General features: G+C 66.5%; 2 protein-coding genes across 3 annotated transcripts; both read right to left on the minus strand.

Moving 5' to 3' along the window:
- Positions 1-510: 510 nt before the first annotated feature.
- NCLN (nicalin) lies at positions 511-16,173 on the minus strand. 2 transcript variants are annotated; one of them, XM_080818724.1, is made up of 15 exons: positions 15,852-16,173; positions 11,457-11,647; positions 10,432-10,576; positions 9,556-9,650; positions 6,901-6,981; positions 4,946-5,049; positions 4,486-4,574; positions 4,261-4,400; positions 3,900-4,078; positions 2,499-2,586; positions 2,378-2,416; positions 2,132-2,292; positions 1,058-1,111; positions 894-972; positions 511-694 (listed from the first exon to the last, which is right to left on the minus strand). In XM_080818724.1, exons 1-15 carry the CDS (start codon positions 16,033-16,035, stop codon positions 635-637), a joined length of 1,689 nt encoding a protein of 562 aa, XP_080674850.1. In that variant the 5' UTR covers positions 16,036-16,173; the 3' UTR covers positions 511-634. The 2 variants fall into 2 exon arrangements, with proteins under 2 accessions (XP_080674850.1, XP_080674849.1); XM_080818723.1 differs by having other exon boundaries at positions 2,132-2,295; positions 15,852-16,139.
- Positions 16,174-18,659: 2,486 nt separating this feature from the next.
- S1PR4 (sphingosine-1-phosphate receptor 4) lies at positions 18,660-21,702 on the minus strand. The gene has a single exon (XM_080814044.1). It carries the CDS (start codon positions 21,685-21,687, stop codon positions 20,530-20,532), a length of 1,158 nt encoding a protein of 385 aa, XP_080670170.1. The 5' UTR covers positions 21,688-21,702; the 3' UTR covers positions 18,660-20,529.
- Positions 21,703-23,230: the final 1,528 nt, after the last annotated feature.

Raw genomic sequence — 23,230 nt, forward strand, 5'->3', positions numbered from 1 at the left:
GAGAAGCCCACGTGAAGGTGAAGGGCGCAGGAGCCGGACCAGGGAGGCCGCCGGTCTTCAGGGCACCAGCGTCCACTGGGGCTCAAGGGAGTCACGTTCCACCCTGAGGCGGCTGCCCTCGGCCCAGGCCACCGTGGGGGAACACGAGGCTTCCGAGGGAGGGGCCGGAACCTGGGGCTCCTTCTTCAGACAGGGGGATGAGCACCCGCGTCACCAGAGCGGGATCGGGGCGGGGTGGCGGGTGGACCGGGGCCGGCGAAGGCGGCCCCCTGCCCCGCAGCCTGCGGTCCCCACTCAGCATCATGGCCAAGAGGAGGGACACGGAGGACGTGCGGGGGTGTCTCGTCGGCCATCCCGCGGCCGGCAAGCCCTGATCAGGGGCAGCGGGGCCGGGAGCTCATCCGCATACTTGTCCCCAAGTCCAAGGCCTGGCCCGGGCCCTCCAACAAGAGCTCCTCCGAGGGAGATCAAAGGACAAAAAAGAGAAAGAATCCCCCAGGTCCTCAAGAGCAACACAGAAAAGCTCTGTAATTCCGGGCCTCGGCCGCGGAGCCCGGGGTGCAGCCCTGCCCTCCTGCCGGCCGGGAGCGGGGAGGGGCGGCGGGCAGGGGCTCGGCGCCGGCGAGGGGCCACGTCACTGCGTCTTGGCCTTCACGAGCAGTCTCTGAACTGTTTTGTACAGGAGGTCGAAGTGCTGGGGGCAGCGGGGAGGCTCCCGTGAGGCCGAGGCCCCGCCACCGCGAGGTCGGAGCTCCGCCACCACGAGGAAGGCCTGAGTGCCACTGGGGGGTCGTCTGCCTCTACGCAGGGTTAGGGCCGAGGACTCACCCGGCCTGGTCAACCCCCCACAGGGGCCCCGCCTCCCACCTGAGCCTCCACTCAATACTGCTCACCTGGACCGCCGTGTAGGCCATCCCGAGGTAGGCGCCGATGCAGACGGCCAGGAGCAGGTCGAAGATGGCGGGCTTGACCCTGCGGGGAGGCGGGGCACTGGAGAGTCGGGGGAGGGTCTGCCGCTGGACCATGCGCCGCGGGCCGTGACCGGGGCACCACTCACCTGTAGGCGTTCATCACCTGCTTCAGCTGGTCATAGAAGACGAACTCGGGGTCCCTGCGGAGACAGCGCACTCACCCGGCTGCCCCACCTCCTCCCGCAGCCCCCAGAAGTCCCCCCAGCCCAGGAACAGGAGGCCGCGCGCGTGCCTGTGTGTGCCCACGCACGAGGCCACGTGGACCCTCCTGGGGGAAGGACTGGCCTCTACTCCCTGTTGCTTTTTTCGGGTGTCAAATTGTACTCGTTAAAAACGGAATAGGGGTCGCTGGGGTGGCTCAGTCAGTTGGGTGTCCGACTCTTGGTTTCTGCTCAGGTCATGATCTCAGGGTCGTGAGACTGAGCCCTGCGTCGGGCTCCGTGCTCAGTGTGGCGTCTGCTTGAGATTCTCTCTCCCTCTGCCTTGCCCCTCCCCCACCGTGTGTGCGTACACTCTCCTCTCGAAACAAATAAAATCTTAAAAAAAAAAAAAGAGAAGAACTAGAGTCACTGTGTGAGAGTCTAGTAGTCCACAGAACGTTACTACCAAGGGGAGATGGTCAGCGTCTGGGCATCAGAGACCCTGGCTCCACAGCTGGGGTCCACTCTGAACCTCAGTTTCTTCTTCTGTCCAAGAGCCCTGACTCCCAGGCACACCACGAGTAGGGAGAAGGCAGAGAGCCAGCGAGGGGCACCAAGCAGTGTGGGGTCTCTCCCACCTGTGCACACCTGCAGGTTCCCCTCCTACCACGAGGCCCTGCAGCGCTAGCTCGGCCCGTGGTGGGAGGGGCATCCTGGGCCAGATGGGGGACCCGGGCACAGAAGGACCAGAGAGCAGGTGGTTTAGGGCTGTCGGTTACGTGTGGATTTCAGATGAAGAAGAACCGGCTCCTGGCGTAAGTATATCCCAAATGCTACACGAGATATACTTACACTAAGAAAACACTCATTTCCGTGGAACTCCGTTTAATCGGGTACCCGTACTTTCTGTTTTACTCTTCGTCCTCTGCTTTCACCGGCTCGACCCCAGCCCCGGGGGGAAGACCCCGGGGGGCCGGCCGCGCGGCCACAGGGCGCTGGCAGGGGTCGCTGCGGACTCACCGCTTGTCGGCCTTGACGTGGTGCGACTTGACCTCCTTCAGGTAGCGGCTCAGGTAGTGCTCGAGCGTGCTGAGGAACGTGCCGTCCTTGTCCACCAGCTGCGCGGCCCGCGGCTGGTTGGTGAGCCAGTCCATCACCGAGTCCAGCTGCTCCTGCTGGATCTGCTGCGGGGGGGGGCCAAGGTCACGGGAACCACCCCCCCCCCGCCGACCCTGCCTCCCCCCACCACCCGGCCCCCGCCGTTACCATCTGCTCCGTGAAGACCGGCATGTCTGGGGGGGTCCCCTGTGGAGAGAGGAGGGGCGGCCCTGAGTCCGACCCGCTGGCTGGGGGGCGCCGGGGCCAGGGGGCGTGGGGGGTGCCTCACCTTCTCCGTCAGGTTGTAGATAACGCGGGTCAGGGCCTCCGCGATGAGCCTGGTGTTGCGGGTCAGCGTCTTGGAGTCGACCCGGGACCTTAGGACAGGGGTAGGAAAAACACGCGTGGGTATCTGCAACCCACGTCCGTCAAGCTCACCGGAAGAGCACAGCCGCGCCTCCAACGACAACAGAAAAGGGGCTGCGGCCTGCTCGGGGGCGCCCACCCCGCGTCTGTCGGAAGGACTGCGGCCCTGGGCCTGTTTCCTCGCCGCCGATGTGGGGGTGGCTGGGGGACCCCCATCCGCCGTTGTCACAGGCAGGGCTGAGGTGATGCTGCAGGGGGGCAAACGGCATTACCCACATTCACCCCCACCCAGAACCCAGGAACGGGGCCTGATTTGGAAGCCGGGCGTCCGCGGACGTGGCGAGTGCCGGAGCACAGCCCCACGTGGGACGGCGGATGTCCTCATGTGGAAGGGGGAGACCATCTGTGACCGTGGGGGCAAAGACTGGGGGACAACAGGCCAGGGGACACCCAGTATAGCTGGTGACATGCAGACCCGGAAAAGGGGCGTGGGGGCCGGTGGGGGTGCTGGGCCGCGGGGGGAGCCGGGAGAGCACTTTCCTCGGCTCTCACTCCCTCCACTCTGGAACGCCCTTCTCTGGGCCCATGACCCTCAGCTCCAGCATCACCTCCTCCAGGAAGCCTCCCTGATGCCCCAGGAATGGTCCACAGCCCTGCCCCCACCTGCTCTCTCTCTGGGCCTCGCCTGGAGCCAGCCAGCACCTCCTCCAAGCCCAGCTGCTCACCCCCAGCAGACACACGGCCGGCAGCTGGGCCGGGCCCAAGGCTGGCCAGCGAGTGCACGTGGCCAGACCGGCCCAGGCCCAGCCCCACGGCCAACATGAACCCCGGCCCTGCGGAGCGCTGGCACACCACTGGGAGACACGGACGGGAAATGAAATCCTCCGCTGGCAGAAGCCAAAGGGGCCCAGCACCTTGACGGAGCGAACGTGAGGAAGGAGAGGCGGGGAGGGCTCCGAGGAGGGGTGCGGAGGCGGGGCACCCCTCTCCAGGCCTCGGCACGGCCGTGCGAAGGCCCAGGGGCAGGAACCACAGCCTCCGAGCCACAGGGCAGACCGTAAAACCTGGTGTCTGAGGGTCACAGGTGGGGTCTGGATATCACATGTGGGGGCCAGAGGACCCCAAACCACTCCACACGCCCCCCATCCCTAATAAGGGGGGGCCCAGTAACCCGACCCCGGCTCCCCCGCCGCCGGGCTCAGGCCTGCCACCCTCCCCACCACCCACACACCAGGTCTGCTCCCTCCAGGTGTCTGTCCACGCTGCGGCCCGCAGAGACCACCCGCGGGGGCAGACAGAGGAGAGGCCCCGGGGCCGCGCTCACCTCACGTCCATGATGCTGCTGCGCTGGCCGTCGCGGTGGCTCTCCAGGTGGGACAGGGTGAAGGCGGGCAGCCGGCGGATGGCGAAGCGCTCGTGCTCCCAGGCCAGGATGTCCTCCGCCAGGTTGATCTTCTTGTGCACCATGGAGAACCGGACCTCCGGGAACTGGTGCGCCGCCACCTGCGGGCGCGGGGACGTCAGGGTGGCGCTCGGCCCCACGGTCCCGCCCCGGCTCGGCTCACGGAGGCTCACGGGGCCCTGAGAGCCGGGAGCGCCGGAGCCCCTCGCCGAACCTCCCCTCCCCTCGAGGCCCTGACTCCCACCGCGGCCCCGGGCCAAGCCGCGGGCAGGAAGGCACCTACCACCTCCAGCTCCCGCAGGAAGGCGTGCTGCAGAGTCCCCTCCCGCGGCGGCTTGGACACGTGCAGGTGCAGGCTGTCCCCGCGGCCCACAGTGTCCAGGCACAGCACGAAGGCCACGTTGTCCTGGAGCAGACTGGAATCTGCGGGGCGGCGGCGATGGTTGGGACGGGCGGGGAGCAAGGACCCTGGCACCCCGTGTCCCCAGCTCCCCCGGGGGCCGCTCACCCGTGTGGTCCAGGTTGTCCTCCAGCCACCGCTTCGTGCCCTGATAGTTGAACTTGCCCCCTCCAGAAGCAAAGAAGAGAAGGTTGTACCTGGCGTGGGGGCAGCAGGGGGTCGGCGGTGAAGGAGAGGGACCAGGACCCCGGCGAGCAGGCGGTCCCCCCCAGGTACTGAGCCCCGACCAGCCCCCAGAGCAGGGTCTCCCCGTCCCAGCATGACTGACTCTCTGGGGGGTGGGGCCGCACCCGACCCCCACTCCCTCGGAGCCAGGAGCGCCCCCAGGGTGGCGACCACAGCCGCCCCCAGACAGGACCCTGTGGGCCTGTGAGGCAGGATCTGGGCAGGGCTCAGCTCCAGGCCCACGGGGGAGGGGGCCTCCGCACAGACCCTGTTACTCCCGGGTGCGCGACCCCCACACGCAGCAGCCCGCCCTCCCGGCAGCCCCTCCCCTGGCCGGCCGTACGCCGCGTGCGTGCGCTTGTAGGTGTAGAGCCTGGAGAAGAGGCGGGCGAGCTCCAGCAGCACGGAGATGCCGCTCCCGTTCGAGTCCGCACCGTGCGACAGCCACTGCGGGCGGGAGACAAGGCCAGCGGTGAGCCCCAGGTCCCGCCTGGCACCTCGTGGTCCCCATCGCGGCAGCCGGAGCGGGCCCCGGGCAGCCCCGCCTCGCCACCAGACGGCTCCCGGCTCCGCTCCAACCCCCAGGAGGACGGCACCCCGTGTCTGCAAGGCTGAGCCCCTGGGGCCTGGGCCCTTCCAGCTCTCCTGCTCACTCCCCAGCACTTTGCCCCGGGGCCCTGGAGCCCAGGGGGCCTGCCTCCGCCTGGCGTCAGCACCTGCTCCAGGAGCGTGGCACGCCCACACCACCGCGAGGGGGGTCGGAGCGGGTTCCCTCCACTGGGGCAGACCCCGACCCATCCAGCTCCTACGATCTGAAGCAACGTGCCCAACCACGTGGTAAGGGGACCTTGGAACCCTCCCAAGGTCAAGGTCCACACGCCGACATATCACACGTCGACAGTATTAAAATTCAGGGGGAGAAGACGACAAGACACACAGGGAGGGAACCAGACAGGAGCCCCGACCAGGACCCCCGACCACGGACGGGAAGGGGACCGCGGATGCGGTGTGACTTCCGATGGGGACAGGGCTTTGTTCAGAGGAGATGGAACCTTCTGGAAGTCAGTGACCATGGTTGCACAACTCTGTGAGTGTCCCACTAAACTACGTGGTTTAAAAGAACAATTTAAGTGTTACAGGGCGCCTGGGTGGCTCAGCGGGTCAAGCCTCTGCCTTCGGCTCAGGTCATGATCTCAGGGTCCTGGGATCGAGCCCCGCATCGGGCTCTCTGCTCCGTGGGGAGCCTGCTTCCCCCTCTCTCTCTGCCTGCCTCTCTGCCTACTTGTGATCTCTGTCAAGTAAATAAAATCTTTAGAAAAATAAGAAATAAAAAATAACCGTTATGTGAATTCCATCTCGGAAATAAGTAAAAACACCCTGTGGCAGGGGGTGGAAGTTGGGACGAATCATCTCAAAGGGCTGCTGGTCAGGCGGGAGAGGAGGGCCGCGCTGAGCCTTCTGGGCGGACTGCTGAGGCCCTGGCCTCCCAGGCGGGGCAGCGCTTGGGACAGCGGCGCTGTGGGTCCCCTGGTCGGGGCCTCAGGCCACCTGGCGACCTCTCTGCTCAGGTGGTCCTTGTTCCAAAGCAAGACTTGCCCGGGGACGAGCGGACGCCATCCACGCTCTGGCGTGAGCCCCGACCTCGCCATGGTGGGGGCTCCGAGAGCATGGCCGGGGGAGGCGGGTTCGCGAGGCCGGCCCTCCGTGGCGTCTGGAACCGGACTGCGGGCTCCGGCCGGCCTCGCTGCTGGGGGACTCGGGTCCCTGAACCATCCATGCAGACGCGAGGTTCAGGCTGAGCACCTGCTCCCCTCCCGGCGTCGGGCAGATGGGCCCGCGAGACCAACCCTGCAGAGAACCCGGCGCTGGGTCTCTGCCAGCCCCTGGAGACCATAACCACATACGCACAGTCCTGTCTCGTTCAGGGGGGACTAAGCACGTCCTGTGGGACACCCCAAGAAAGAGCTCTGGGAGCTCCCGCCTGGTGTCCCCACCCCCGCCCCACACGGTCCCACCCTGAGCTCATTTTGCTTCCTGTCCTCTGTCTGTATAAACCATGGCCCTGGGGACGACCGCCTGCTGGGTCGTGGGGTTCCCCCGGCACATCCCTGCACCTGGGCCTGGGGATGGACAGGGAACCTGGTCTCGATCCGTGGCCCAGCCACCTATCTGCCATGGGACTCCGGCCACAGAGCTGCCTCAGATTAGCCTGTTTCTGCTTCAGGAGGACACCCGGCCCCGGGCTCCTCTGAGGCTCAGCCAGAGCGGCACGGGGAGGGGGAGCGCACGCATACGTACAGGGGCCACTCCGAAGGCATCGTAGTGGGCCACGATGACGATGGTCGGAAGGTCTTCTCCACCCAGCCCCGTCAGCCGCCCCTGCGGAGACACAGTCTGTGAAGGAGCTGCTGGCCGGGGCCCCAGTGGCCAGAAACAGCCCGGGCCACGCTCACAGGTGGGGCAGCACTCCGGACCCTGCGGACTGTCACGGACGACACATGAACGAATGGCCGTGCCCACGTGTCCATAAAGCTTTTTTTGCAGAAATGGTCATGAGGGCCATGGCCCGCTGCCCCACCCGGAGCCTAGCCCGTCCTTCAGGACTGAGCCCCAGGCCACCGGGGGTGCCGGCAAGAGAGCGCTGCGGGTGAGGAGGGCTGCCGGCTGCCGGCACAGGTCGCGGCCGCAGTCCAGGTCCCGGCGCCCACGCCCCGGCTGGAGTCTCTTCACGTAGGGACCGGCCCTCGCTAAAGTCACGAGCGGGACGAGCGAGAACAACGTTCCGTCAGCAGTGCCTCGGCCTCCACGCCTCCCCCGTCTGAGAGCTACTTGCGGGGTACAGAGAGGGGGCCCCACAGCGCGGCCCAGGGGTCTGTGCCGGCGCGCCGCGGAGGCCCTGTTTTCCTGAGTCTCCCGTCAGAGGGCGAGCTCTGCGAAGGCCTTGGCCGTGGCGGGGTGGGGGGAGGTGCCGCTGGCGAGCGCTCCCCGGAGACCCGGGGCCACAGGCTGGCTGTGGATCCCAGCGCGAGACTGTGGACACGCGAGACCCGGGACACACCGCTGCCTCTAGGGGCTCCCTAGAGGGGGGCCGAGGCTAGGGCTGGCTGGGTGGCCCAACGGGGCGCAGAGGAGCAGGAGGCCAGCCGAGCACCCCGACCTGCACGCAAACAGCAGGCACGGCAAAGGGCTCGAGGCGGTGCAGGGGTTTCCAAAAGTAAACGCCAAGGCAGCCAGGCCGGCAGCTGACGCAGACCGTCTGGGGGCGAGGAGGGCCCCCCGGAGCCAGGCCGGCTCCGGCTGCTACTGACCCCAGCCGACCAGGCCAGCTGCGGCTCGGCCCGACCTCCGGGAGCCTGACTGCGAGGCCTCTGGTCACTGGGGCTTTCTCTGCCCTAACCGCCACAATCCCTCCCACAGCGGGAAGAGAAGGATTCCTCCGAGTTTCACTGACTGCGCAGATGCTGCGGCGGCCTCCCCACATCCTGGATGGGCCCATCCAGCTGCACTGACCCGCCTGCCCTCCTCCTGTACCCGGTCTGTGCAGGGCAGCCCAGGGCACCCTGGGCCGGGCACGGTCCTCGCTGCCACAGGCCTGCAGCCTGGACGTCCCGAAGGCCCCTGCACACGCGGGACGGGGCCACTAGGGGACGGCACCCACTGTCCTGCCAGAGCCCTTCTCCCGCTGTGTCTAAGTGCCCGTTTGCTGCCCTCAGACCTCCCCACCTGCCAGTGAGTCCTTCGCGGAAGGAAGGACACCTTGCCCACTGCCGCCGCCTGCACACGGCGGGGCTCAGAAGGCGCTCACGGAGAGGCGGACTCACTTAGTCCTGGACAGGGAGGCGGTGGCTGCGAGCCTGAGTCTGCCCAAGTCCCACCTGTGCCCGCACGCCGACACCAGGTGGGGGCAGAGCAGCCGGGCACCATCCGGCGTAAGCCACGGGGCCCGGGGCCCGGGGGCCTGCATGTTCCCTGACGCGTGCTCACTGAGTGCCTCCCGTGCTCCAGAACCCTGGTTAGGCTCCAAGGACACGTCAGAGGCCGCGATGTGCAGTCTCAGCGCCTCTGGCACTCGGGCTGACGGGAAAGAAACCGACGACACGCGGCTTCCTGACGGGTCGGGTGGGACCATCACTCAAGAGAAAGTGAAGCCACAGCACCTCCAGTGCGCCAGCGCAGGGCTCCGGCCCCAGGCGTGTACAAAGGCCTTGCCTGGAGGGCTCCCACGGGGAGGCCGCCCCCCGCTCCAGACTCGGGGCACATGGGCACGAGCAGGCTGGCGGACTGCCACCAAGCACTCGGCCCCTCGCCCCCTAGCCCTGTGCCTTCATGGCCGGGGAGACCCCCTCGCCGGTGTGCGGATATGGCAGACGCGATGGCACCTCGGAGCAGACACTGCCCACCTCATGGTTTTCCACTCCTAGCCTTCCCCTGCCCAAGGTGCACCCCACCGCCGGCCTATTGTCCACCCCCCACCCCAGGTGCACGGGGGAGAGAGAGCGGCAGAGTCAGGGGCGCCTCTGCCCTCGACACTTGCTTACACCACCACCGGGCGTGAGGATAGAGTCGACTCCTTCACGTTTGGCTTGCTGCTTGAACCGGTTACCTCCCCACCCAGAGGTCGGCTCCCTCCCACATCAGCAGAGCTCTGAACAACAGGGGGTGTGCGGCCCCAGAAAGTTCTGAGGGCTTCTAGGAATGCAACACTGGGGACGCTGTAATATGACGAGAAGGGGCAGCCCCTGTGCGAGGGAGACCTCTCTGCAAGGCAGGGACCACCAGTGCAAAGGCCCTGAGGCAGGACGAGGAGGCTTGATGTGCGGCTGGGGCTGGTGGGAGACTTGACCCGATTTCCCAATCAGAAGCTCCCCCGGGCGGGGAGGCATGGGAGTCAACTCAGGGAGCCCGGTGCCCCCCTCCCCGGGTCTCCGTGTGGCAGGCAGGGCCGGCACTCACCTCCACGCTGGTGATGAGCCAGTCACTCACAGCCTTGCTCTGCACCCCGCTAGTGACCATCTGGAAGCCGTTGGCCGTGGCGGTGTGGAGCAGCACTGAGGACGGGTGGGGGGAGTCAGCCCGCGCACTGGGGGTTCCCGGGCCCCAGCCGGCCTCCCCGCAGCCCCCATGCCTCAGACAGCAGGGGTCCGGTCTCAGCCCCACTGTATGCAGAAGCGACCCCGTGGCCTGGAGCACGTGAGACCGCACCGGGGAAGGGCCCGGCGTCCGGGAGCGAGAGGAGCGAGAGCTGCTGAGCCCACGCGCAGCCCCAGGCCAGCGGGGAAGGGAAGACTCCGAGTACCGGCCTTCCTGTGCCGCCCGCCACTTGCTCGGGGGCGAACGGAGCGCCAGGCGGGTCTTTTCTGGGGCGTTTCTTCGACTACTTCCGCTCGCTCATTCCCCACAGCCGCCCGCCCCTGCCCCTGCGCCAAACTCATGGACGTCCCCGGGGCAGGAAAAAACCTCCTCTCCCGAGGACACGGCTGCCCCACCCGATGGGCTCCAGCATGATGGGGACGCCCTGTCCTCAGAAGGTAGAACAGACAAGACCCACCGGACACCCCCAGGTTCGACGAGCCAGAGCCCGGCTGGGACGCCCCTCCCTCCAAACACGCGTTTCTCACGCTTCCGTTGGCGCGGAATCAGCGGCTGTCAGGGAGCGGGGCTAGAAACTGCACAGCCTTGGCTGCAACCCCGAGACAGGGGCGCGGCAGGCCAGGGCCGGGCCCGCTGACCCGCACGGCTGGGTACCGCGCCACATGCTCGCCGGGAGACGGGGCCCCCGAAGCGGTCTGGCGCAGCCACAGCCCGCCCGCTCCTGCGGCCTGAGCCTACCTTCGGCGGCCGAGGCAGAGCCCTGGGCGGCGGACGCGGCCTGCGTCTGCTCGTAGATGGACAGCAAGGCCTCGTCCTCCACAGCGAAGTACACGGGGACCACGGTCTCCATGGCCAGCATCTCCGGCTCGGTCTCCATGAATTGCTGGGGACGAGACACCAGTTTAGGGGGCTTCTAGGCTGGGGGAGAGACTGCCCAGGGGCCTGTCCCCCGGGTGCGGGCACGCCTCCTCTGCAGTTGGCCAACAGGGCCAGGATTGTGCTGGAAAACAGGACGGAAGGGGGACCAAGGGCACAAAGAGGACAAGGACGGAGGGATGGGTGAGGCGGCAATGCCCACGGGGCCCCCGGGCGGGACCCAACAGGGAGCAAGCAGGTCGGGAGATCGGGCGAGGGGGCCAGCCAGGTCTGGGGTCAGATCTGGTGTCCCCGGGGGCTGCTCCCAGCCCCACCGCCCGTCACACCCTTCGCTGTGAGTGGATGACAGACGCTGGCACCCTGGTCTGATGGCAGGAATCCCCACCACCGGTGGGCACAAGGTGCCCGGCATCAAACAGGACGTCGGTGAGCGTGAAGTCCCCTCCACCACCCGACACCTGCTCGTCTGCCAAAGCGTCTTCATCCGAGCTGTCTCCCGGGTCCTGTCAGGACACACCCCCGGACACCGAGGTGCCTCACAGGTCCTATCAGGACACCCTCTGCCCCGGGCACTGTGGTCATCGGGCAGGTCACTCTGTGGGGCGTCCTGGGTGCTGGGGGAACTGAGCAGCGCCCTCAGCCCCACCCACTGGGTGCCAAGAGCTCCCCAGTCCCTGTGAGCACAGATGTGCCCAGAAATGGCCTGGTGACCCACGGGGACAGGATCCGTCTGGGCGGGGGGGGGGGGGCAATGACGGGAAGTGAGCAGGCACCATCCCGCCTCCTGAAGGGCAGACGGCAGAGGAGGTGAAGGGCCGCGCCTGGGGCCTCCGGCCGACCCCCAGCCCAGCACTCTTCCTCCGGCCGTAGGCAGGGCGGACACTCACCCGGATGACGTCCTGGGGCACGGCGGCCATGGCCCGCGGCAGGATGATGACCACGGCGCCGGCCGACTGCCGCAGGGCCTTCTGGTACTGCTCGTAGGAGAAGTCCAGCAGCCGCATAAGCACGCAGCGACGGCTCAGCACGTCTGCGTCGATGGTGCGGGCCTCCGTGTTGAGCACTGCGTTCCGCGTGCCTGTGGGAGGGCAGGGAGGGCCTTCCTCAGTGGAGCACCGGGACCCCCAGCTGGAGACCACCACATCCGCCAACGCCAGCCCCTCACTGCCTAGCGGTGCGGTGCCCACTCCAACCCCGGTGAGTCGCGACCCCCTCCCCGGGCACTGTGGGGGTCTGAGCAGCATTCCCCACGTGCTCAATGCCGCCGGCAGCTCTCCCCGGGGCGACAGCCGCAGATGTCCCCAGACATCACCCGGGGTCCTCTGGGACAGTATCACCCCAGGCGGGAGCCCCTGCTCCACATCCAAGGGCCACGTCCCACCTCTTTTCGGACAGCTGAAGAAAGCTCCAGAAAATCAGGAAGAGAAGCTCCAGCCAGAGCTCCTGGGGAGCCGGACCCCGCCCCCACATGAGAAGTGGGGGATCACAAGCAGGGCGGTGCAGACTGCTTTTTGAAGGCCAGCGGGGATCTCCCCCAGACACAGAGCACCCCAGCGCGGATGTTAGATGCAGGACCGAGGAGCCGCGCCATCTACCACTTCCCACCGGCGCTGGCACGTGGCTGACCCTCAGGGCCATCTGTCGCCGTTCGCTGATGGGCAAAGGGGGCTCAGCCAGCTCCCAGGGTCCCGGCGCTCAGCTGGGATGCTGCCAGAAATCCCAGGTTTGACGTCCAACCACCCAAATGGCAAAGGTAAGCCACGATTCCAAATGTTTCAAAAGCTGCAGGCCGACCCGGGATGCACGAAACAAGCAAACCACGAGGCCCGTGGGGGCGGACATGGCCCCCCTGTCCCCCACCTCGGGGTCTCCAGTTTGAGATGCAGACAGCGAGCACTCAAAAGAGAGACACAGAGAAGTGGTCCCGCTCCAAGAGAAGCTCGGGCTGGCAGTCCTGGAGGTCAAGGCTGCAGGGGGAGGCACTGCCCGTCCACACAGATGAGGACCTACGCTAGGCCACCAGGGGCCCCCTCAGGTCCCCGCCTCTGTTTTCCAGGAAGGTACCAGGCAGGCGGGAGAAGGCCGGCTTCCAAGGGAGCGTGGGGTGGGGCTGGGCAGGGGCAGGGGCAGGGGCAGGCCATCCCAGGAGAAGGGGGGCAAGGGTAGGCCACGGGCCCCAGGGCTGGTCCCTGCCTCTACCCCTCCCAGCCCTCCAGGGGCCTTTTCTCTGACTGAGGCCACTGCAGTGAGAGCCCCCGGAGAGCCGAGCAGGGAGAGCGCAGCAGACCTTCAGGCCGTCCTTGAAGCTCCTGGAATGCCAGCAAGGCCGCTCCCCGGGCCCCACCTGTCCCTCGGCTCAGCCTCGCAGAGGCGCTCCCAGTCAGCCAGGGGTGTGGACAGGGAGGGCCACCTGTAGCGCCTACTGTGTGTGTCCTCCGCCGGGTGCCCCTGCAGGGCCCGAATGCGGCCTCTGCTGTCCAGACGGAGGAAGCCCGGGAAAGGCAAGGGGGAGGGCAGAGCGAGGGGGACGTGGGTCCCCTCAGGGCCGAGACCCTCTCGTGCTCATGGAAAGCTACAGCCGGTGCTCCGTCCGGACGGCAAGCGGCAGGCTTGGCAGACGCCACAGGGGAGGGCACCAGGCACCCGGACAGAAGTCACCGCTTCTCTCCACAGGACCAGCCCCGAGCAGGGGTGGCGAGCTGCTCCGCCAAGGGCCAGGTCAACCCTCTCACCCTGCTGGTCACACGGGCTTCGTCTCAATGGCCCGAGACGCAGGCCAACCAGTGGGAGAGGCCGTGTGCTAGCACAGCTTTATTCACAACAACTGGGGGAGGAGGCGGACACGGGTGCTGGGGGGCCCTGTGTTAGCTCAGGGGATCCGGGAGACGGCGAGGAGCCGCCGCTCCGTGCAGCCAGGTCACCCAGGAGGGCCAGAGTCTGCCGGGCGGGAGGTGGGAGCGGTGAGGTCACGCCCCACGGCCTTGCACCCGGCGGATTACCCTCGGCCCCGCTCACCCCGTGGCACAGAGCACACGCCTTTCCTTCCCAGCAGCCAGTCAGCCTGCATTTCTCAAGAGGAGTGAACAGGAAGTTAGGAAAGAAGAGACCCAGAGCAGGGGTTGCACCAGGACGCGGGGAGCCTGCAGGCACCGAGAGGGGAGACCGCAATTGCGATGACCCAGCAGAGCTGCTCTTGGGGACAACGCCGTCCCGGAGAGGCCTGGGTTCCCCTGAGCCCCACTAGGGGCCCCGTCTCCAACCACCCACCTCCCCCATGGGCAACAGCACCCCCTCGGCTTCTCCCCAGGTGAACGTGCCTGCTGTGCCCGGCAGGGGGCTGGGAGGTGTGTGAGCTGCACACGGAGAGCCGGGCCATCGGCAGCCCTTGGCTGGGGCAGGTGGGCCCCTGCCCCCAGGCCCTGTGCTCACCCCCAGAGCCCAGGGTCTTCACAGATGCCACACACGAGACAGGCTACACCTGGGCTTCTCCCTCGGAGCAGGAGACAGGGGCGCGTGGGCGAAGACGTGAAGTCACAGAAAGGGATGGGAGGGCATCCCGGGATTGGGGACCATGGACCCAGGAAAGGGAGGACAAGGAAGAGAAAGCAGTATGGAAACCAACCGGGATCTGGGATCCGGAGAAATGGGTTATCTCAAGTCCTTGGACCTGGGCCTCGGGGAGGGCGGTTCCTCTGGGAAACCAACAAAGCTCTAGGCCAGGACGGCAGTCACCAGCCACACCGGGCGACTTCAGCTCATTACAACCCTCCAGCACTCAAACGCCCCCAATCCCGCCTTGCCCAAGCCACAGCTCCAGTGCCCGGGGGCCCCCTGTGGCCGCCAGCTCCCGCATTAGCACACACCCACCACCCCAGAAAGTTCCACCAGACGGCGCTGGTAAAGGCCCTCACCCAGGAGAATGGGAAACACCCCATGAAAACGGGCCCGCGACCTCGGGGGCTCCTGGTCCTCCCTCCCACCCCTCCAGAGCCTGGGTCCTTGGGTTCAAGAGCATCACTCACCCACGGTCGGCCCCCGTGGCGCTGCGGGCATGCAGGGCCGGGTGGATCACTGTGGGGGGCGTCCTGGGCGCTGTGCAGTGATGACTGGCATCCCCGGCTCCCACCCACTCAATGCCAGGACACCCCCCACCCCGACTCGTGACAACCATGAAGTCGTCACCCAATGACCGACCACTGGGTTAACAACCACTGCTCTAAACGGCAACGGCCTTTGGGGTGAGGAGGGATGTGAGGGGAGGTCTGGACCTGCCTCCAGGGACTGGGGCTCCCCAAGGACTTGGGGCTCAGGCTGGGCCTGAGATGTTCTAACAGGAGGGCCCAGTCCAAGAGCAGATGGGCTCGGAGCGGAGACCCAGGACTGGGGAGGAGGCTCCCTTCTCGCAGAAACCTGAGGCAGCAAGCTCGAAGAAAAGCCGGAGGCCGGCAGGTCCTCCAACACCAGATACAGCTACGGGCGTTCAGAATCCAGGCGCAGGGGCTGGGATCAGGACCTCGACAGCAGAAAGGGCTGGAGGGAACAGCAGGGAGCTGTGCTGGATGCAGGCCAGGGGTGGGGGGGCTGAGAGAGAGGAGGAGCAGGGGCCAGAGACGATCCAGGACTCCCGGGGAGAGCAAGCAGGTGGGGACCCAGAGACCGAGACCAGGGGTGGGTGTGCACGGAAGGAAAGGACGACAGGCAGGGTCCGAGGACCCCCAGGAGCCCACAGGCACGGGGACTGAAATGGGCTACCGGGTGCCTGCTTCGTGAGCTGGGCCTGGAGGGCAGAGGGCCTGGAAAGGTGGGCCCCGGCGGGAGCCAGGCCGGTGAGGGATCAGAGCTCTGAGCCCCCGGCCGCGGAACACTGGCACTGAACAAAACGGCCCCGGGGTACCCCTGGGTGCCGAGGACGGTCAGGGCTGGCGGGACCTGCCCACCGGCTGCCTCCGCCCGGCAGGAACCAAGCGAGGAGGCTTGTCTCCAGCCGGGCTCGCCGAGACGGAGCTCTGGGCTCGGGGGCACGACCCGGCGAGGACGGACGCCGGTGGCGCGCGGGAAGGGGGCCTGGGCAGTGCGCCTCTGGCCCGGCTGGGCGTCAGACAGAGGGGACGAGGCCCGGGTCCAGGAGCAGAGCGGGAGCGCGGCCTGGGGGTCGGCGCGACGGGATCCGGGGCGCGTCGCGGGGCGCAAGCACGCAGGCGACTCGGCGGGGCTCGGCGGGGCTGCAGCCGGGCCGGCGGGCGCGGCGCGTCCCGGGGCCCGCGGGGGCCGGCCGCACGCACCGTAGGGCTGCCCCTGCAGGTCGTACTGCTGCATGCGGTAGACGGTGAACTCGTGCGCCGCGTCGGCGGCGGGCAGCGGCGGCGCCACGAGCAGCAGCACGGCGGGCAGGAAGACGATGAAGCCCAGCGGCAGGCACGACGCCTTCAGCATGTTCTCCAGCACCTCGCCCGCTTCCTCCAGCATCCTGGCCGGCGGCGGGGCCGCGCGGGGCGGCGGCGGGCACGGGACGGCGGCGGCGGCGGCGGCTCCCGCGGACTCACCTCAGCATGGGTAGCCGCCGGGGTCCTGCGGGCGCCGCGCCGGGCAGCCCGCGCCTGCTCCGGGGTCCTGCGGGCACCGCCACGGGCAGCCCCGCCCGCCGCGCTGCCTCCCGGGAGTCGTAGTCCTCCGGACGCGCGCGGAGCCTCCTGGGAGTGGTAGGCCCCCTGGGTTACTTCGCCGTGGAGGACGTTGTGACGGACCGTATGGCTAGACTTGAGGATGAAGTTTCACGTAACACGCGAGTCAGAAAAATACGGATACTTTAAAGCAACTATTTGGAGTGGAACTTTCTCAAAAGCTGTCTTTGTGGCGGCGGGGCGGCGGGGGGGGGGCAGGGAGGGCCGAGAGGCGGAGGCAGGACGTGACCTTGCGACCCGGAAGGAAGTTGGAATGAGATCCGAGTGGGGCCAGCCTGGGGCGCGCAATCTCCTGGGAATTGTAGTCCTGTGACGCGGCGCAGGGGCTCATGGGAGCTGTAGTCTTCCTGGTCGAAGTCAGAAATCCCTTAAAACTCCCAAGGAACGTAGACGCTGAACTCCACGGGGGCAAAGATTTTTGTCTGCTTCCTGCGTTCGTGTATCCCCAGAACCCAGTGCGAGGCCTGGCACGCAGTGAGTGGGTTATAGCGTTTTTGGAAGAATGAATGAAAGAAGAATAAAGAAATCATGATAGAAGTTTCCTAAAGGGTTAGCGCAGTGGGTTATGGGACTTGTAGTCTGGCGCGTGGCGTTGGGGAAGGGGTTGGTGATAGGCTTACTTACACCTGTGTATACCTAAGGCTTACTCGTATTGGGGGCATATGCGTAGTAAGAAATAAATTACGTTGCTCATCAGAAATGCAAATTTAACTGGGGGTCCCAAACTTCTATTTTCGAATCTGGCAACCCTAGGAACGCGCTGTGTTCTGCCCAGGGGTCTGAAGGAGCATCAGTAACGCACACCCCCTCCTCCCGATGGGAAGACTGAGGCCACGGCGTGCGGGACGCGAAAGCCCCGGTGAGCTGACGTCCAGCCTCCAATACGGCCGCCTCCCTTCTGTCCCAGGTGCGAGGTGGCGCTGACTTGCAGCATTTTGGATCAGGTCCCTGTGCATCCCCCCTCCCCCGCTGTGTGACCTTGGGCAGATGGCTTCACCTCTCAGGGCCTCAGTTTCCCCAGCTGGTCCATAGGATGACAAATAATCCCACACCCTCCTCCCCCACCTCCGCAGGGCTAACCCCTTACTGAAATGACCTCGGGCTGCTTGTCACCCCCCAGCAGAGTGCGACCTTTATGGGAGCAGATAGCAAGCTGTGGACAGGCGCACCCGCTGCACGGAGGAGAGCCTGACGGACAGTGGTTGAGTGAATGAATGAGGGAGATGAAGGAGAAGTGAGCCCACCCCTCTGAGTCCTGTCTCCTCCAGGGAGCTCCTGGGCCCGAGGAGTCAGGGGTGGCCTGGCAGGGCGGGGGGGGAAAGGACCAGAACTCATTCTGGGCCACGTTCTCTTCACACCTGTTCCTTCCGCCCGCACACCAGTTCTTCCAGGTCAGGCTGTGAGCGCACAAGGTATGCACACGCTCACCCAGAGACAGCCCGAGAAAGGGGCCTGACGTGGCTCAGCCAACAAGGTGCGGGCCCTAGAGCGGCTCGTGTTTCCTCCTCCCTGGAGCCCAAGTTCTTCTGTCTGGAGAGCGGAGAGATTCAACGAATCCCTAACAGGCAGGGATGAAGAAGTCACCTGCCTGCCGCAGCCACCTCGAATCCCAGCCCTGCCCCTTCCTAGCTGGGTGACCTTGGGTCAGTTACCTAATCTCCCTGGTCCTCAGTGTCTCCATCTGTAAAATGGAGTTAATGGCAGTATCTTCCTCCTAGCGGATTACAGAGGAGGAAACGAGTTACTACCGAGGCGATGAGAGCCGTCCCACCAGCAGGAGTCAGGATTCTGGGGACAGTTGTGCTGTTGTCAGGGAGGGGGGCTGGGGAGTGGAAGGAGAGGAAGAGGTTTCTAAGGCTTACAGGGACGCATGCTGTTGGCTCCATTTCTCCCAGAGCTCTGGCCGCGGCGGTGACCCAGAAACTGCCACGGTGGCGATCCTCGTGGAGCAGCTAGTCCAGGGGAAGAGGTGGGGGGGGGGTGGCCAGAAGTGAGCACGGCTGCCATCAGGGCGGGGGGCGCAGGCAGCTGTGCGAGCCGAGAAGAAACCTCAGGAGGAGAAGATCCGGGAAGACTTCCTGGAGGAGGTGATGCTGAAGCCCAGACCCGAAGAAGGGACAGGGGGCAGGCAAGTTAGGACTGAGGGTAGGGACATGCCAGGCAGGGCGCTATGGTGGGGACAGCAGAGCAAGTGCAAGGGCCCCCAGCTGGGCAGGCCCCGCGAATAGTGCAGCTCACTCAGAAGAGCCTGTGAGAGCAGAGGGGGCCGCCAGGCCTGCACACACAGGCCCAGAGCACAGGCTGAGCACTTCGGGGTGGCCCAGGCTCTACTCAGCCCCGATAACACCGAGTCCCTGCCCTGCCTGGCACTGTCACGGATAAACATGATGACAGGAGTCAGGAAAATATAAAAATATCCCAATTTATTGTGCACCTGGACACGTGCTTGGAGCTTTATCCAAACTTCTCGGATGATGGACATGTCCCACGTCTACACTAGCCAAGACAGTGGTCACAAGCCCCAGGTCACTAAACATTATGGGCTGGACCTTGTCCCCTCAAAGTTCACATGTTGAAATCCTCCGCATGGGACGGGATTTGGAGACAGGGTCTTTACGAGGGGATCAAGCTAAGAAGGAGTTCTTTAGGCCTGGCATCCTTCTAGAACGGTGACATTCGGGCACAGACACCCAGGGAGGGCGCCACTTGAAGGCATGAAGGCAGCAATCGGGATGGCACTTCCCGGGGCCACGGGCCTCCGAGGACGCCCGCAGAATCCAGCAGAGCGCGGGGGACAAGCTCTACTTCCGAGCTTCAGGTGCACCAGCCCCGCGGGCACCTCGGTTTCAGACTTCCAGCCTCCAGGACCACGAGAGGACCCTTTTCTGTCCAGCCACCTGTTCTGTGGCTCTGAGACGTGGCACCTCCAGCCGACCAATGCACCAAGAAGGTGAGTGTTTTGTATTTCATCTCATCTTCCTGCGTCGTGAGCAGCCACACGTGGCTGGGGGCTACGGGACCGGCCAGCACGGCGAACAGCTCTGGGCCACTGCGCCCCTCGTCACGCAGAGAAGCCCAGGCTTAGAGAAGAGTGGTCCTGTGCCTAAGCGGTGGGCCGGGTGCTGCCCCCGAACCCCAGGCAAGACTTACAGGCACTGGCTTGCCTGGAAGGAGGGAGAGAGAGCGAGCTTTCCACCGGGAGAGGTGGCCGTGCGTGCAGGGTGCATCCCTGCGCCTTCCGGTATGGTCACCACGAGTGCCACGGGCCATTTAAGTGTGACCAAAACTCGAAGTTCACCTTGACAGTCGCACTGGCCACTTGTCAAGCACACCACGGCCTCCGGGGCTCCCGAGGGGGACAGCACACTCCTACCATCGTCAGAAGTTGGTCGGACATGCAGGACGCCATGTGCCACGGCGAGCGCTGAGTGTGTGCCCACAGCCTCGGGCTACGGGGTCCTTCCCCGATTGGCCCATTTCACAGGAGGGGAGATTGAGGCAGTTAGTGCTAAAGGGAACGGGGAGAGGAGCAGGCAAGATCCCGAGGCCAGAGGGGCCAGGCAGCTGCGACTCTGCGAGCCCCCAGATGGGGCCCCTGATAGGTGCAGAGGCCAGAGATGGGGAAGAGGCCACGGGGCCCCCAGCTGAGCAAAGGGAGAGGGAAGGGGGAAGGGGAAGTGAGCGACAGGGGCGGGGACCCACCTGGCAGCCCCCAGCAGCTCTCACACACGTGTGCACACACAGACACACCCCACTCTGTGCCCACCTCCCTCCCTCCTCCCTTTCTCTCTCTCTCTCTGTCTCTCTTGCACACACACCCACACCCTGCCGCTGCCCCGCACAACCACACCCCCAGTCCCCACAGACTCACAGTCCCCGGGCCACAGGTCCCCGCGCTGGCTCGTGTCCAGCCGACCCACGGCCCCACACCGTCGCCCCTGAAGCCCAAAGGTGGATAAGAGGGAGGCTGGGACGAAGCGTTTTTGAACTTCCGTGTTGCCGGGCTGTCCAGCCCCACCGACCCCGAGGCCGGGCAGGGACTGAGACTCCCCAGAAGCACAAGGGAACTGGGGTGGGGGGAGGGGGCGTTCGTCGCAAACCCACTCACCCCCACTCCAGGCCCCTCCGCGTTCCCGTGAGTAGCCGCCTCCTCCAGGGAGACCTCCAGGGAGACCTCCGTGGGCCCAGGCGCTGTGAGGGGCACCGTGGGGCCTCGGGACCCACCGCCAGCCCGCGGCCCTTTTTCCTGCCTCCCCCGGGGAGCCCCCCACGCTCCCGCTCAGACGCTCCGCACGCTGGAGATGCTGGTCAGGGGCTCTCGCATCCGGAAGCTGAGCGACCGCGAGCCCCGAAAGCTGTCGCGGGGCCTGAGCGAGCTGTCCGTGGTGGAGGCTGCCGAGTGGGCCTCGCCGACCTGCGCCAGGCAGTCCCCGGGCCCCCGCAGGCCCAGCCGGAGGCAGCCGCAGCAGAGGAAGGCCAGCACGGCCTGGCACACCTCCCTGCTGCGGAAGGAGTAGATGACGGGGTTCACGGCCGAGTTGAGCACGGCCAGCGCCAGGATCCAGTCCATGCCGCGCAGGTACTGCTGCGCCCAGTCGGTGGAGCTGAACACGTCGGCCAGCAGCAGGCCGAAGAGCGGGCCCCAGCACAGCACGAAGGCCACCAGGATCATGAGCACCGTCTTGAGCAGCCGGCGGGCCTTGCGGCGGGCGGGCGAGCGCGGCGCCTTCTGCCCGTTGGCGCGCACCACGCGGAAGATGGCCCCGTAGAGCGCGGTGACGGCCGCCAGGATGCAGGCGAAGACGCCCACGCAGAAGAGGATGTAGGCCTTGGAGTAGAGCGGCAGGAGGCTGGAGCAGCGCGCGAAGGCGCACACGCAGTTCCAGCCGAGCAGCGGCAGCAGCCCCAGCAGGCCGGCCAGCAGCCAGCACAGCCCGATGAGGCCGCACACGCGGCCGCGCTTGCGGGCGCCGCGCTCGGCCACCGGCTGCACCATGGTGGCGAAGCGCTCGGCGGCCGTGAACAGGAGGCTGAAGGTGGACGCGGCCAGCGCCGTGAAGAGCAGCCCCTCGCGCAGGAACCAGTGCGCCGGGCGCAGGTGGAAGGTGCGCGCGCCCGACAGCAGCACGTTGGCCAGGTAGGCGACGCCGGCCAGCAGGTCGCTGAGCGTGATGTTGACCAGGCAGTAGTAGACCCAGCGCCGCGAGCGCATGTGCGTCGCGATGGCCACCAGCACCACGAGGTTCTCCAGCACCACCAGGCAGCTCACGGCCACGAAGACCCCCCGCAGGACCCCCAGGCTCGCCTCCTCGGGGCCCCCCCGCCCGGCCAGCCGGCCCGAGTGGTTGTAGTGCAGGACGATGAGCCGGCTGTGCCCGCTGGCCGCCAGCTGCTGGCAGGACTCGGGGGCCCCTGGCGGGGACCCCGTGCTGTTCATGGCGGTCCCCTGGGGCAGACTGAGGCCCCCGGGGTGGCTGGGCCCCGGGGCGGGGTGGAGCCACCCGCCACCGACCGCTGCCTGCCCGGCCTTGGTTTCCTGTTGTTTCGAATTTCCTGTTATGTTCAAGGTACCCCCCAGGCTGGGGGTGAGGCCGCGGACAGGGAGGGGCATCCCAACGGTCGGAGGCTCCCACCCGGGCTCCACCCGGTTCCCGCCAAGGGACCGTGTCTCTGTCTCCTTGTGGTCCTCGAAAGCCCAGGGACGGGTGGGGGCCCCAGTGGGGATGGGAAATGGGTCGCCCCTCCCCAGGGCGAGCTCGCCACCCTTTCCTGGGCTGGGCAACTCCCCTGCCCCCACAAGCCACCCTCTCCAGGCCCCAGCTGCTCTCCTGCACCGCTCCAAGCCTGCCTGGCACACAGTAGGTGCTCAATAAGCGTGTTAAGTGACAGCATGCACGCGAGCACCCCCAGATACCTCATTGGAGGCATAGGTGCCCCCCGTTTCATTCCCAGGACGGACCAGCTGCGTGTCTGTGCGCAGAAGGGGAGGCTGAGGCCTGGAGACTTGGTACCAGCGGTCTCCGGCGGGAGGTAAACACCTGCACAGGGACCCGTGTAGGTCTTGGCCAGGACCCTCCTTACTGGGGTGGCCTGCCCTGCCCCCGAGCTGGTTCTGCTAGGAGCAGAGCTGCTGGGGACGCGCCCCCCCCCAAGATAGCCCCCCCTCAAGACAGCCCCTCACCTCTGGAGGGGGAGGGGCTCATAGAAAAAGTGGGAACTCACTCCCCCCATGCCTATCTGGGGATGCTGAGGACTGGAGCTGGGGAAGGGGGGGGAGGGGTGGGGAGGGGTGCCGGGTGGGGGAGGGGTGAGAGCAGAGCCCATGCTCAGGAGTCTGGGTGGGGGAGGCACAGAGGTCCCATGAGGGTCCAGTATCCCCATCAGGGGCAGGGCAGTCAGGGGACTGGGGCTGAGGGCAGCCCAGCTGCCTGTAGCCGCCAAGCAGCGCTCCTCCCTTTGCTCGCTGGTCAGCCCTGGGAGCAGTGCAGTTACAGGGAACCACCGACACAGGGGCTGCCTGGCGGAGGCCGTCGCTTCTTGTTACTGGAGGTGACCGGGCAGAAGCAGGGGCCTGAAGACGAGGCTGTGGGGACAAGGGCTACCCGGGCAGTGGGGCTGTGAGGCTGCGGCAGGCGGACAAGCAGCCACGTCTCGCTCAGGTACCACCCTGCAGGGCTGAGAACTGTGCCTTGGTCTCAGCTTCACAAGGAACCACCCAAGTCGGTGCCTTCACAGAGGGACACAGTGTGTTCTGAGGCTGAGCCTGGACCCTGAAATGGTACCCGATCCCAGACTGAGCCCTGATCACTGATTGAGCCCTGAGTCCAGGCTGAATCCTGATCCTGGACTGAGCCCTGATCCCAGACTGACCCCTGAGCCTGGACTGAACCCTGACCCTGGACTGAACCCTGATCACTAATTGAGCCCTAATCTCAGAATGAGCCCTGCCTGATCACAGGCTGAGTCCTGAGCCCAGGCTG

The sequence above is a fragment of the Martes martes genome (assembly GCF_963455335.1).
Source record: "Martes martes genome assembly, chromosome: 1".
NCBI lineage: Eukaryota > Metazoa > Chordata > Mammalia > Carnivora > Mustelidae > Martes > Martes martes.